The sequence below is a fragment of the Leiobunum rupestre genome, chromosome 6, assembly GCF_980474605.1.
Source record: "Leiobunum rupestre chromosome 6, qqLeiRupe1.1.hap1, whole genome shotgun sequence".
Taxonomy (NCBI): domain Eukaryota; kingdom Metazoa; phylum Arthropoda; class Arachnida; order Opiliones; family Sclerosomatidae; genus Leiobunum; species Leiobunum rupestre.
The window spans coordinates 33676555-33691660 of NC_143389.1; the positions used below are offsets into that span (position 1 = coordinate 33676555).

General features: G+C 37.7%; 1 protein-coding gene across 2 annotated transcripts in view; it reads right to left on the reverse strand.

Annotated features, from left to right (window-relative positions):
• Positions 1-1182: 1182 nt before the first annotated feature.
• Positions 1183-15106, reverse strand: part of exp (expansion) — a 69100-nt gene continuing 55176 nt past the window's right edge. For both annotated transcript variants that reach the window (XM_090178142.1, XM_090178143.1), the window contains exons 5-10: positions 9828-9983; positions 9550-9748; positions 6596-6810; positions 6103-6190; positions 3474-3722; positions 1183-2219 (exon numbers count right to left, since the gene is read on the reverse strand). In XM_090178142.1, the coding sequence (XP_090034268.1) occupies positions 2089-2219; positions 3474-3722; positions 6103-6190; positions 6596-6810; positions 9550-9748; positions 9828-9983 (1038 nt within the window). In that variant the 3' untranslated portion in view covers positions 1183-2088. The remainder of the gene's footprint in view (positions 2220-3473; positions 3723-6102; positions 6191-6595; positions 6811-9549; positions 9749-9827; positions 9984-15106) is intronic.

A 15106-nucleotide genomic window follows, 5' to 3' on the forward strand; every position in this document is an offset into this window, starting at 1 on the left:
ACATGGTACATTAGTATTACCTAAACAAACTATTATTTCGTCTTGTGTGGTCGTGCACCCTACTACATCATTTAAAATAAGTCACGTTTGAGGTAAACTAATACGGATGTATTGATATTTATGTTTTATTATTTTCGAAATTTAGTGAAATATTTTCACTGCCCGAACCTTTTTGACCATAGGGCGATCCGCGATCGGGGGAACTATGTTTGGCATTTTAGGGGCGCCGAGCCCTTTTTTACCCTTGGCGACCGATCGCCCTTATGGCCAGTCCGGGCCTGCCAAGAATCCATTTTGGTACCATAAGAATATGGGAGAATAGCTTTAGCCTCTGGTATCGTCCTCGCAAACTTTGTAACGAAAGTTCGTCTGCAATTTTCACACCACGTTCACAGCGCACTCAGGCGTTAGAATCTGGCGGTTTTTTTTCATTTCGTTAAAATGGCGGAAAAAGCAAATATCTGCAAAAATCATGGGTTTAAATCGGATTTATTCTCTTCCTTGGCGGAAATTAGTGTAAATAATTTTATTAACGACAATGGGTTGAAAGATCTTAATACTAGTTTGTTATTAAATAATAATTCCGAAGGTAGTTTTTCTCTAATAAATAGTATTTGCTTCAATAATGGCTTTTGATTTCGTTTTCTTTTTAACATTTCTACGCGTAGCTCTTTTTTTGGTCAGCTCCATTTTCAAAAAATACTATGTCAAGGTCGTGTAGTAGCGCGGGTTTACCATAGATGGCAGGAGTGAGTTACTCGAAATATCGAAGCAGACGAACTTTCGCTACAAAGTTTTCGAGGACGGGTATTGAATCGCGGTACTCCCATATTCTTATGGTACCTAAATGGATTCTTGTTATTACGGCAATAAGAAACCTTTAAACCTGTCAATGCATCCGGAGACGCTCAATTGGAAAATCAACTTACCAGAAAATGTACAACGTTCTTCATCGGTTTAGATGGCTAAAACAGAGCAAATAAAATGCGACCTTCTATTCGAGCCAAAGCTTTATGTAGAAGCGGCGCCTAGCTTGTGTATAACGGTGTCAGCTCAGACTGACATTCCAAGTGTATGTATATATAATTTCCTCGTTGTAATAAGAAAAAATCCCCGTGAACTTTTCCATGTGTCATAATTATCGTTACTATGTTACCAAAAATAAATGATGCAAAGGTCCAATTTAAAGAAGAAAAAACAACATTTTATTTAAAAAAACATTTTACCCTATGAACGTTATTACAAAAAAAAACCGACTTATGTACATTTTCATATCGTTTTTTTCTTCAAGCATCAACAGGTTACTTAAAAAAATATGACGTCACACACGCGCGATTAGAACGAAATTTTCATCTTTCATAAATTACGAAAACAAAAATAAACCATTCAATTATCTTCAGTCTCTTTAAACGGGTTAGCTTTAGCCTAAAACGTTTTCTCTGAAAAAACACTCCCGAGTGACGCGACAAATATGTTTTATTGGGTTTTGTTTAGATATAGAGTATCTTATTGGCACTCGTCATCAACTTCGCGGGAAAAATAACACATCCAAATTAATCACATCCGACATTTTCATAAAATCTCGTTTTTTTAAATACTTTTTATCCTATAAATCAATTAAATAAAATTTGTCGGCCTCATTTTTATTCTTTTATACACAATATATTTCGAAAAATACAATATCTTCAATAAAATAGGGTAAAATAAAAGATTTTCCAAAAGTTTGTTTTTTCATTTATCCAAAAAAATATAAACAGTTATTATTTTTTTGAAAATTGTTTTACAAGTCTAAAAAAATGTCTAAGTTCGGGTTCGTAAAAAAATATTCGAACGTCGCCCGTAGCAACGCCGTTGTTATTTTGTAAATACAATAATAAAGTTTAAGGCAGTGACGGTCCCTTTGGGGGAACAATTGTGGTTCAATTTTTTTGCATTCATTTCAAGTATTTTAAGTATTTTAAATATCAGGTTTTTCACAATTGAATTGGCAATAGGGAATGGGAGTAAGTGGAAAAAAAGAGTATTCAAGTAGAAAAAATAATTCTGAATTGTTCATTTTTAATTGAGTTTTTTAAAAACGTGTTCCGTTTATTCCCACTCTCCAACGTAAACTTGACGTGGTCGATAAACGTTGTTAATGGCCGGCATTGGACGAAGGCCAATTCTGCCGTAAATTCGGCCGTACTCCTCTTCGCTGGAGCCCGAACGAGGATCGGATTCTGAAGGAGACAGAAAACAAACTTGTCATTTGGCGGTCAAGCGGTCAAATGGAAATCATTACCGAGAACGTAGTTAGGATTACTACGCACCTGGTTATTGAAGCAAGATCAACTACCTAAGAAAAACTCGTTTCAAATGGTAACACCATCTGTTGGGGACTAGTTTAAAAATTATTTTTATCATTTAAAATTTAACTAGGCTATTTATGGTGAATTCGACAATTAAATTAAAAGTTCAGCTTTAAAGATATGTGAAAGATGCGTAAACTAAATTAATAGTTAATTTAATTCCCGTAAATAATCTAAAGAAAATGACTATCAAATTTGAAATTTATATGCAACTGGAGTCAAGGCACACAATTATAATCCAATTCTATTTGGATCAAATAATGGTGATCAGATCGGAATGAAGAGTATTTGGATTAATATTACATTTTATCGATAAAAGTCTAATTGGGATTTATTAAATTTTGGATATAGTTTTGGAATCCAATTTTAAAACCATTTTCGTAGGCATTCTCAAAAACGAGCCTACTTACGAACCGATACTAGATTGGAAAAATTGCGGTTTTCGTTTGAGAGATAATCTTAGGTAGTTAATCAAGGTAAGGGCGTAGGTTTTCGGGAAACCTAAGTACGTTCTCACGAGTAAAGAAGCAGGAATCTTCCGTATTTAACCCTCGAGTCACAGAACAGTCATCTATCCCTTACTTAATTCGGTATAGATGGCAACGGGTGAACACCTGTTCTGACGGGAACAAGCGCCGCCGCCGGATGCTGCAGTTATCGGTGAACCCCGGTTCTTACGAGAAATGACGCCGTACACTATGCGGGAAAATAATTGCTGAACGCTGACGATAAATCCGGGCACGACAACCAAAAATCGCATTTTCCAATTGCCAACCCGTTCCGATAGAACTCGTTCAAAACGACGACCAAAACCCGTTCCGATAAGAACTCGTTCAAAACGACGACCAAAACCCGTTCCGAAAACAACTCGTTCAAAACGACGACCAAAACCCGTTCCGAAAACAACTTGTTCTAAACGACGACCAAAACCAGTTCCGAAAACAACGTTCTTACGGGAATCTACACCCTAACAGGCTACAAAAACCCTATCTGGCACAGAAACCGACTGGTACCGGCAAACCGTCAACCCATACCAGAACCAACCCAATAACCCACACGGGAACACAGGCCACCAAAAGTCACACGTGACCCCGCTTAATACAAGCGGAGAAAAAACGTACTTACCACCTAGAGAGGAATCGAAAGGCGATCGCTCTTGGCTTCTGAGAAGGCTCAAGTAGCCGGAACTGTGGCTTTTTCGGAGGGCCGAATGGGCGTCCGCGGAGATATGGGCAAAGTTGGAATGGGCGAACATGGGCGGTTGTTGCAGAGCCATGTGGTGGTGCGAGGAAGGCGGCATCTGCTGCGTTTGCGGAGGACGTTTGGCCGCGAAGTTCGGCACCCTGGCGCTCAAGCCGCAGTAGTAAGGATCATCTGTAAAAAGGTAAAACAACATCGGTCATCATAGGCTAAAAACAGTAGCGGTAAAGAATCCTCGGCCACCTTCGAATGATACGTATGCAAAATCAGGTTAGGACCAAGTTTTTAATTAACGGCGAGTCTTCTAGAATAACAATCGTACCGCTACTAATATCTTTTATTAAAATTTGATTGAAATTTCTGACACGTAGACTTAAGTATGGAAAGGGTTGGATCGAAAAATGTTTTAACAGTTTCACTAGGGTACGGCGCTCATGCCCAATGCCCCGGGGCTTCGCAAACCTAATGATCCAGTGGCCCCAAACCGCGCTGAGAAATATCAGCCCGATTTCGCGTCGGGAAATTTCAATTAAGAAACCCTTTTTATAATTTATCCACCATTAATCACGGATTCGGACGTTAATGGTCGCTTCCAGTTTAAAAAAAGAAATTATCAGATGCTCAACGTTGAAACAAAAATCTCAGTGGGTGAACGCGGGAGATCTATTATTCAACTAGGGTCCATCAACCTCCCATACATTTTTATTCTTCTTAAAATAAAATAATGTTCGAAATAGGCCCTAGCCCGAAGCGATCATTTGCACCACCAATTTTCGTTCAGCAATACACCTCCTAACCCGTTGAACACCGAAGCACGCTCGCGCGGAGGGAGGGCCAGGGGGCCTACACACACACACGCTTCGGATCACCATTGGCGGCTTCGTTAAGAATCTTGGGATCCATTTGAAGTTTTTCTCTCTTGCCCTTATCTTTTTTATAGACATTTCAAGCGCTCCGTATGTAGATTATGGTCACTTTCTCGCGCAAAGATATATCCTGCAAAAGAAGTAATTGGCTCCGATTCAACCCTTCAGCGGGTTCAAGGATAACGACTAATCGAGATGTGTTCTAAGACGCGAAAATTTATCCTCGCAGGTTCAGCATCACTCGCGAAATTTCCCTTCTTAACATGTTTGTTAAGAGTAAAAAAATTGATCGACAGTTTAAAGAATTGTCGAATTCATTTAACAATCTTATTTAATTACGTTAACGTATTATCCGTCATGTCGTTGCCCGCGGACACGAGGAGCGTGACCAAACTGAACTGGATAAGTAGTCACGGAGCTACTGGCAGCACACGACAACCTTTTTTATTATTACACAAGACACTGAATGATAGCTAGGTTCATAAAATTGTTTCAAAAATTCCGAGTCTACTTATCGCTTTCCTCTTGATTATGCAGCGAAATATGTTTGTATTCCGAATACGCCGATTGACAGACCATTGTCACAAACTGTCACCTCTAATATCTCAGACTGCAGAAGTAAATTTAAACGCGACCATTTGGGTCGGTGTATTAAGGAAAATACAACGGACTGGTGACCCATATGCCGAGCCTAAATGAAAATATTGCTTATCACAATAAGGGCCTCTCAAATGAGGCAGATTCGAACGGGGCGTTTCCGCTTTGCTCAAAGACTCAACCACTATAACATTTTCATTACCAAAGCCGTCATTCCAGACATTATTACGGCAGATTCCCAAAAGAAAATATTTGAGATGCGGGGCTCCAATTTTTTTCTTCAGAAAACTTCCGTTTACGGGAAGAGGGGGCTTTATGGAGATTTCGTTTTCTTTGGCGTAGGATTCCGCTTAGCACGCCATGTCAATGTTTTAGCGAGCGAATAAACGATATTTTTATTAATACAAAAATAATCCGTCCGTAGGAGGTACACGCTGACGGCCGGGGCCTCCTTTCAACGCGCCTTTCACCGTTGCTTTTTATACAGAAATACCCGCGCAATACTTGTAAATGTAATTATATCTACGGACTACCTACCCAGGTTAACGTAAACGCGCTTTCTACAAGGAACCAGTTAAGGGAAGTGAACACTGAAAAATTGGGGAGTAATGTGGGTAGATTGATAGAGGTAAAAACCAGCCAAAAGAAAGGTGGCGCATTCCAGTACTTTTGCAAAAAGAAAAGTATTTGTTATGTACTTGTAAATTACTTTGAAAAAAATATGTAAGAATCGAACGCGAATAGTGTTATTTTGGAATTAAAGATACTAATCAGGGATAGCGTGTTGAAAAAACCCTAGTCAATACAAAGGTTGGTCCTTGAAGAAATCCCTTTAAGTTATATTTATATAAGTAGTTTTTTTTTAGTAGTGAAAAGGTGTCGACCATTTTTTTAAAGCCCAAACTTCTCAGGGCCTTGTCTTTTAGGAATCTTTCCACTGGTTTTTCCTTTTTTACGACGGTGGGGAATGAGGTACTCTTTTTTACGAGCGAAGGTGTTAACGATATTCACGAGTTGTAATTTTGTTTCTTTTTTAACGCGTAAGATTCTCTAGCGAAAGAATGATTGAATTCTAATAATGGTCAACGTACCTGGACGAACAGGATGCTTTTTGCGACTGGACTGTTGGACGGCAGGAATTTTGAAGTTAGGGTTGTTTCGTTCGTCTTCGTAGTCGGGCTGCAAAATAATACGAAATTCACACATTGCTTAAAGGGAAACAAACCTATAACTTTAATTCTTTTATTTATACTAGATGACGCAAATTCAAAATATCTAAAATTATTTAACTTTATTTTGCGTAAAAACTATCAACATAAGCTCAACTTTCCAAAAAAATCTGCATAAAAATTTCACGATTAAGTATTTTCCACTGTTTTGTAAATTTTACGTTTCAGGCTGTTAGCGCCATCTGATAGGACTTGGCGTAAATAAAATCTCTAATGGCGTTACTTCCGTGAAAGGATTTTCTTGCTTGGGAAATGTGTATCTGTCTAAAGCGTTGATCCGGGGAAATATGGACTAAGGTATGTATCTATTTACGGTACGGGGGTATACAAATCTATTAGTCCATGTCCCACTTACCTTAGGCAATGCGAAATGTGGCGCCTGAGGCGGATCTCTGGGTGGCAGTTGAGGTGGTTTGGTGTCTCTAGGAGACGAGGCGGAGGAATTGTAAGCCCGGGAAGAAGCGGTCGTGGAACCACTTCCGGGAACGCTGTAAGGATCTTCTTCCGGTACCGGAAGTCGTGGACGCTCAAATATTTGGGCCAAATTCGGGGCACTTTGACGTTTTGAAACTGAAACAATTCAAAGAACAAAATGTTTGTCAATAAAACTGTGATGTTATGATGATATTTGTTTAATGAATTTAACAAAGTATGGCTTTATAAACAAATATCCTTGATAGTCAAACAATCTCCATACAACCGGACTAAAAGTTGACTCCTCGAGGTTGACCCACACACTTTGGATAAAATCCATTAAAGGAGGAAACCAGAAATTAAGTATACCGTATATGCTTCGCAAAAATTCGGAAGCTATATTTGAAACCGTCAGTGGTGGGCCTCAAAACTAACACAGAACACTATTCTTTGAAGAAAAAGTTCTATTCATAAATTCAACTGAAAGGATAAACCAAATAACTCTTCTTAATCTTTAATCCCTCTAAAAATCCCACGCAAAACTGGTAAAACAACTATTCCAACAAAACTCCAACAGAGTTGATGTGGCGCATTTTTCTTTAGATAATTTAGATTTAATTTTTCGAAAGTGAAAAAGAATACATTTTTTTCCGAAGGAATTCCAGAGATTTTTTTCCATGTTTTTACACGTGGTCCTCTTTGGAACAAATTGGCGCAATAAGAAAGGTCACAGACGGATTCAACCGAACCTTTATATACGCGCTCGTATCTCTAGCCCAGGCTTATAAATTATTCATGAACCTACAGAAATAAAATGGGGGAAAGGGTTGAATCAACTCAATCCGGTTTATAAATGGCTTTCACGAGCAATTTTGGTCAAGATGGCGGCCATGGTTCAAAGTTAAAACATGGGGGTAAATTAGGCTTCTACTATACAGACGATGACGTCAGGTGAAAGCTATACGTAACAGCGAGCGCGAGTATTCCTTGCAGACGTTATTACTGGTACATTAAACCTTTGACTGAAAGGGATTTTACCAAATTTACTTTTAAATCCTTTTATTTGCTACAAGCTTTTTAATACGGATAGGAGAATTGCAATTTTGACCCGATAATCGCTAAAACACGACAGTCACATTTGGCCATGGTGTTTTAAGGGGTAAATATTTATCTAGAATTTTCGGGGGAAAATTGACACTACGATAAATACATGTTAGGAGCGCTTCCTTCATTTGATTTAATACCAGAGAAATTAGCATCATTGGTTCGATAACCTTTTTCACGCCGGTTCAGGACATTCAGACGCCGTCACCTAGACGCCCGGATATTTGGACCCAGAAATTTTGACTCTTTCATCAAATTTCTGAAAACTTACAATTCTATTGCTTGAAGGAAAAGATAAAAACTTGCATAATATTAACCAAAATATTTACCTTTAAAAAGCTATAATAACTATGCTTGCGCTTATAAATCAACTTAATTTAACCTTACATATAGCTACCTAAGCCTGGTATCCTAACCTAACCGGTTCCCATTCAGAAACATCGTTACATTTTCGATTCTGAAATTATTACGCAAACCAAATATCTATGGAAAATATTTAATGCTATTCATTTCTAACAGGTAGACAACGGAGGAACCGTTAGTTTGCGTCTTGAAGTTATCGGTTCCAAAAGCGCGCATTATTTTCGTCAGAATATCAATGCGGATTACGGGGATCAGTCTCAACAAGAATCTAGAACGATAGCTTCTAAGTACGCGTGAATATTTTGCAGACTTGTAGAGAAACTAAAGCGAATCGTTAAATAGGGTTTAACGGCTAAAATCGGGGCCATAAGCACCCGAAAAGAATAGGTATTTCAAAATTGGCCCATCTTCAGCCAGAGGAAAGTAAAATAGCCCGATATTCATCTGCTAGTCACGACAATGAACTTGTACCAAAGCCAGCGCGAGAGAGGAACGAGCAGACATCTCACCAAGTAGCCAAAGGATCGATTCTACCAACAGATAATGCAGCATTCTTTCACCCGCAAGAATGTACGCGAAGAATGGAAATAGTATCTGCCAGCCAACGCGCTCAACGGAACGATATAACGAATAGCGACTTAAAACTAATGGCCATTCTCGGGTTTTAAGAAAATACTTGGGAAGACTTTAAACGGGAGTATGCACGCGCTAAATGCGGGTTTGTGGGACAAAGAGGAGAGAAGCGTCTCATTACTTAATTACAACCATAAAAAGGCGTCAGTGAGAGCCAGTTAATGACTTAGCCATCGAGGCGGATTATATTCGTACGCCAAGTAACGAAAAAGCATTGTTAAGATAGAGGTCAATGCTTCGACAAAGCGGGTCTATTTTTATAAGCCTAGAGAAAGATAGCAGAAGCGAATCAGTTCAACTGCCATTTAAAGGGCCGTTCAAGGGAATATAAAATTACATATTTATAGTGGATCAGCTAATTTAGCATAGATGTCTAAATGTTAGTTTTATAGAAATCCAATTGGGTATCGCTTCCTTACCTACACTAGTTCCGTTTCTTATATATAATTATCTATTGAATATAAAATTAACAAAACTATTTTAAGCACTAGAGATAAATAAAAATGTTTAAAAATGCAAATCTGAATGTCAAAATAAAAGGGCTGTACCGAAACTAGGATTAGAGAAGCCAATGTAACGGGTTCCCAACCTTCTTAACTCACTGTGTAATCTTGGGGAAAACCCCATCATAGTGCAGGGTGTGAGATGGGAATTTGAAATTAAGAAAGGGACCAAACCAAATTGTAATAATCGTTTATATAATCATTATTTCTTCCGAGTGAATGTAGCGAGGAGTTGACGGGGAGATGGTTGATGGCGGTTTAATGGCGTTGGTTTGATGAAGTGAGTACTCACTTATGGGCAGCTTGGATTTGAGCATGTCTAGGGCAACGATGTTGATGATCATGACCCAACAGGGGCAGTCGAGAAGTTCGTTGGCGTCCTTGACAAAATTAACGATGCAAACGCATTGACTCTCCAGCTTTCGTCGATCCGGGTAAGCGCGACGCAATTCCCGGGACACGTTGTTCTGGAATTTCTTGATGTCGAAAAGCTGTCAGGCGAGAAAAGACGTTTTCGGACGTTATTTTTGGACAGTATAATATTTATCGGTCACGCCTTTGGGTTCTTACTTTGACTGGTTTCTCCATTTCCAGTTGACCGTTGAGTCGAATGACGTCGGACGAATGACTGCTGTCTTCTGGATGAACTTCCTTGATGTACACGTTGCTTTTGCTGACTCGCTTAATCATGATGTTACCGGCGTCGTCCATCTTGATCTTAACACCCTGCAGAATCCAAAAACCAATTATTAATCTCAGGTTCAAAATCAACAGCATCAATAAAGAAAAACTCGACCGAAATCGAAAATATAGGAGCCCTGAAAGATGGTATCAGTCACCCCGAGATTTCGATCTATTTTCTAGCATCAGTCACCGAGATTTTTACCTATTTTCTAGTGTCACCCCGAGATTTCAAACTATCATCATTCACCCCGAGTTGTAGACAAAAAAATTGGAAATATTATGAAATTAACAAACATAAAGAAACGCTGAACCATTTATTATTATTATAGCCTTTTGTCACCAAACAAACAAGTTATTTTTAAGGCAATAGGAATAATAGAGGCTAAACTCGTGATTTTCGAAAAAACTATATAATCCAGTTCAGAAAGCCATTCTAAAGCCTCAAAAGTCAAGGCCGTCACTACACTATGGCCAGTTAACGATACCTATGCGCTTTTTCAATAAAAATGGGTCACACGTAAGCAAATTTCGGGAGCCATTTCGTATACGAAAATGTTTTAAAATTAATTTACGGAAAAAAGCACCGAAACAAATAATACTATTGTTGGTCAACGGTACATTCGTATTCCGAATTAAAATACAAATGAAAATTGAACCACCCTTTATTTGTTTTCATTCCGGAATTCTAACGATAATTCCGTTAAACCCGGTTTGAAGTTAAGCCTTTAGAACAATTTATCTAGGTCAAAATTTCTATACAGATCTTTTGAGATATTTACAATATTCTTATTGTAACCCCTACTGAAAACCGAGGCGCGACCCCAAAATGAAATGGTTACTAATGGAATTTCGGGCAAACAAACACGCATTTTTTAATCAAATCGACAATCCACAATCCATTTTAAGAAGTAACACCATAAGTTCATAATTTGTTTTACATAAGTGTGTCAGTTGTCTATCTTTCGCTTGTAAAATTTTTACGTAGTCATTTCTAGAATGACAAATTTCTGAACCAACTAAATCATTAGGCCTAAGAGGCGCCATTTGCATCGTTGTCATAGTGAGCGGAATAATTGGTAAGTTGCGTATTTGTCTCACTAGAGGGCGCCTATCTTTTGGGAATAACTGATTTTACATCAAGCTATACATCGCTACCAGCAATTATTTTCACTAAATGACACGTATAGAATAATGATATACTTTCGGTACATTAACCGTAGTAATTCTGGTTTTCTTATTTGAATAGTGTAAGTAACAAAATAGCCAGGAAGTGTGACACTGCACGATATCGGTTAATGACGGTCAGGCTTTGACTGTTTGCCGATTTTACCCGGTTCTTCTCATCAGTTAAACCAGCCAACTCTAACTAAAGACTTACCAAAAATGATTATAGACTTATAGTAATAGCGGCTAAAGCCGCCTACAGACATTCTCAATGAGATTGTTAAAATTAGGGTGTCGTATTAACGCGCAGGCATAGACACAGGTAGGGGCCAAGGCATACCAGCCCACGCAAGTTTATAATCTCGGATAACCCCGCTCAATGACAAATGTATCGGTGTCTCCGTATTTTGCTATCAGGTAACGCGCGATACCCGACCCATAAGGTGATGCCAGAAGTATTTTAATATCTTTTTTTTACGCAATTCTGTTATAAAGGGGAAGGGACCGGTTTCGTTCCCGACACTGTCATTAGCCATATTTTAATACAAATATACCATGGCGCCGTTAGGGTCTCTCCATTTAGTTCACGAAAGATAGAACCGGTATTCATAAAGGAGAAAATCGTGAACTAAAAACTGGATACGAACGCGACTACAGGTGGACCAAAATAAAAGACGAACAAGTTGTGAAAAAGGCGAAATATATTCCGGGGCTTCAGTTGCCATCTACATTTGTGAAATCGAATTAATGGCTATGATGAGACAATCGGAGTTCCCCCCTGCCACTAGAAGGGATTTTTAGATAAAGTAGCTTACTTTTTAGCAACACTATAAATAGTCTCAATATAGTCATTATCTCAAAATATAAACACATTTAAAATCATTTTTAATTTATCTTAATTAAAAAATAACGCTTATAAGTTCAGCCTCCAACTCCACTAGATGTTTCCAGTACAGTCGGCCGCGAAGCCCTCTGTACTCTGTTTGCAGATATGCAAGGGCCGGGAAACCAAAACGAAATTTATAAAATTGGTCTTTTTATCGGAGTATAATTCCGGCGTCATCTAGGTTGCGTCGTACTAAAAGATTTTTTCCATTTGATCCGATATCCCAAACATTTGGTTCAAAAGAAATGTTAACTCAATCACGACTTCATTCAACTTTCCGAATGAGAGAGTCAAGATCTCAAACTTCTTTGAAGGAGATCATTTTCGGAGACAGTTTTGTATTTTGATGAGCACTGAAGGGCTCTAACTGATTCTTAATTACGAACCTTTATCGCTATATATTCTATACCCGCGGGGAGTCAAAAACTTGTCCGTAATGATAGTTATTAAATTATTATTATTAAGAAAGTACTGCTACCTTTCAATGCCCTCAGGTGCGTTTTAGCCGATGGCGCAAAGGCATAAAACACATCTGCTTTTTAGAAAGGTCTTATTTCGTAATATTTAATCTCACTATCATTTAACTATGGACATTTAACGAATAAATCTATAGGAGTTAACATGTACTCTCGTAGACGCCACAGACTACGTTTATTACGAGCCTAAACTTTTACGACGCCAAGGTAGTAGGTACTAAAGAAAGGTCTTATTAGTTTCAAGTTCACATCTTTGATTTACCATTTACTCGCAAACTTGTTAACGTAGCTATCAGTAATGTTAAATTGTAAAAATATAATTCATAAATATTACAAATATTATATTTTATAATACCTTTAAAATAGTTTTAGTATTAGTTAAATATGGAATATAAAATCGTGAAAAGTATTTAAGCACTAGGAACAAAGTAATCTATAGAATAAAAATATTTTGACCAGTGGAAATTAACACCTTAACGTTAAAATTCCACGCAGTTCCGTAGAATTGAAGGCTAAGGACCTCGTATTAAACAAAAAAAACTCAACTAAACGTCTAAAGTTTGCAAAAATTGTTCTCTTTAACACAATTTGGGTGGGTCTGTACATAATTTCATTTTAGCCTTTGGGCACCATTCGATTTAACTTGTAAGAACGAAGGAGAAAATTACTTTGAAAAACATACATTTCACCTTGCAAAAAATCCGCCTTGGCGTTAAATTTTACAAAAATGTAAAAAAATCTAGGGCGTTATAAATCGTTAAGGATTTGGTACGCTCTATCCGCTTTGCAATTATTCATACATATATAAACCACTTTTACCAAATACCCACTGCTGATGGCAATGGGTTAGTCCTCCGCAAAAACCGAACGGGTTAGAATCATTCGTTGTGGTGAAGAGTTTAGAGATAAAAATTAAAGCGGATTTTGGCTCCTATTACAAATGGTTTTTGGGACTACACAAGTTATAATTTCATTCTCCTTTTGAGTATGAAAAGACTAGGGTTTGGCCAGATGTTTCTTGAACCAGGGAAGTTTGGAAAGAAAGATATCACAGTTCTCACTTATCTGGCAATTCTGCAAACCTAGTTGCTTATAGTAATACAACATCTCACTCGTTTATTGTTTAAATTTTTGAACAAATCCCTGTACACTGTGAAATAATGACATCATTGATTGTGAAAACATTCCTTCGATAATATTGCTGTAAATTTAGATAAATAATCTTAACGTAGTTTACCTCCGCTATATACACTAACATCTGTTTGGCGATTTCGAAAATGCCAACCAAAAAGACTGAAAATTCACGGTTGCAATTTCTATATAATTTGTTTTGGGTTTGGTTGCTTTAACTCGGTAAGTATAGAATGAGGTTTTCTGGCAGTACCCTAGTCTCAATTAGAATCGTCAAACACCTCTCGGTATAAGGAATGGGGGACAAAAAATGCCCCGAAGCGAATTTTCTAATTCATCCCGACGGAAAAAAGGGTTAAGAAATTAATGATTAGAGTAACGCATTAAAATATTTGTCGGTGACACTGCGTGACGTTGGTTCCCTTCCAAAATGATTTTCCATTAAAAATCATTTTGGGGAGGGGCCGAACGGTAACGTGGGTCGAACAGATGCGCATACACTCTTCTATCGGGAATTTCGTAGAATTATATCTTCACTTCGGGATCCTCTCATAAATGTAAAAATGAAGGTCTTTGACGTAGTATTCCATATGATAAAAATGCCAGCTATGAGATGGGCGATAATTATAGGTATCATCGAATTGATGATATTACGAACTGGAGATGAATCATCTGGTTCCCAAATAATGGTTATTTTCAAAAATAGTGATATATCGCTATTACATATACGATTTATGGTAACAAGAATAATTAACCTCGAGAGTATATAAAAATCTCCAATGGATTCATCTCACTCTACCGCTCATGTTATTCGCATTTTCAGATTCGCAGTTTGGCTTCAAAAAAAAATTTATACTTTTCATCATGGGAAAATTGTTTTAATATAAATAAATAGACCTAAGCAGGGTAATTTTTACATTTTACATAGTTAATAGTATTAGATCTTTGAAATACATTTTTAGAATAATGGGAAGGGGTAATTTTTTTAGCCATGATGCGGTATCCATTCGCAGTTTGGCTAGAGCCTATCCCCTTCGAACCTACGTTGAGCATGCGAAAGTGTAATTAAATTAAGGTCTTTAAAGCTTAGATGGATACTATTTCTTATAAAATAAATTATATACTTCTGATAATACTAAACGTGTTTAATACATGTTATTTCCATTGGGAAAAGTCGTAGTGAGATTTCGGCATTCAATTGACATCAGACCCATCTACCGGTCAAAATTGCAAGCTTTTATTTAGAATGGCTTTTCTCGCGACATTAGAAACGTATTAAATTTTGGGCGATAAATGGCTCCGGATACCGATCGAATTTGTAAAAAAAGGCCAAATATTTTAATCGAAACAGATGGCAAGTTATTTTCGTCATCCACTAAGAAAAAAACAGCGTCGGAAAGCCTTTAAATTAGACGAAAAATTCTGAACAAGCCAAAAAGAGGGCTAATTTGTATATTACGCGAAAAAAAGGGGAGAGTTGGGAAAAAAGGGTTGATGGCCCCATCCAT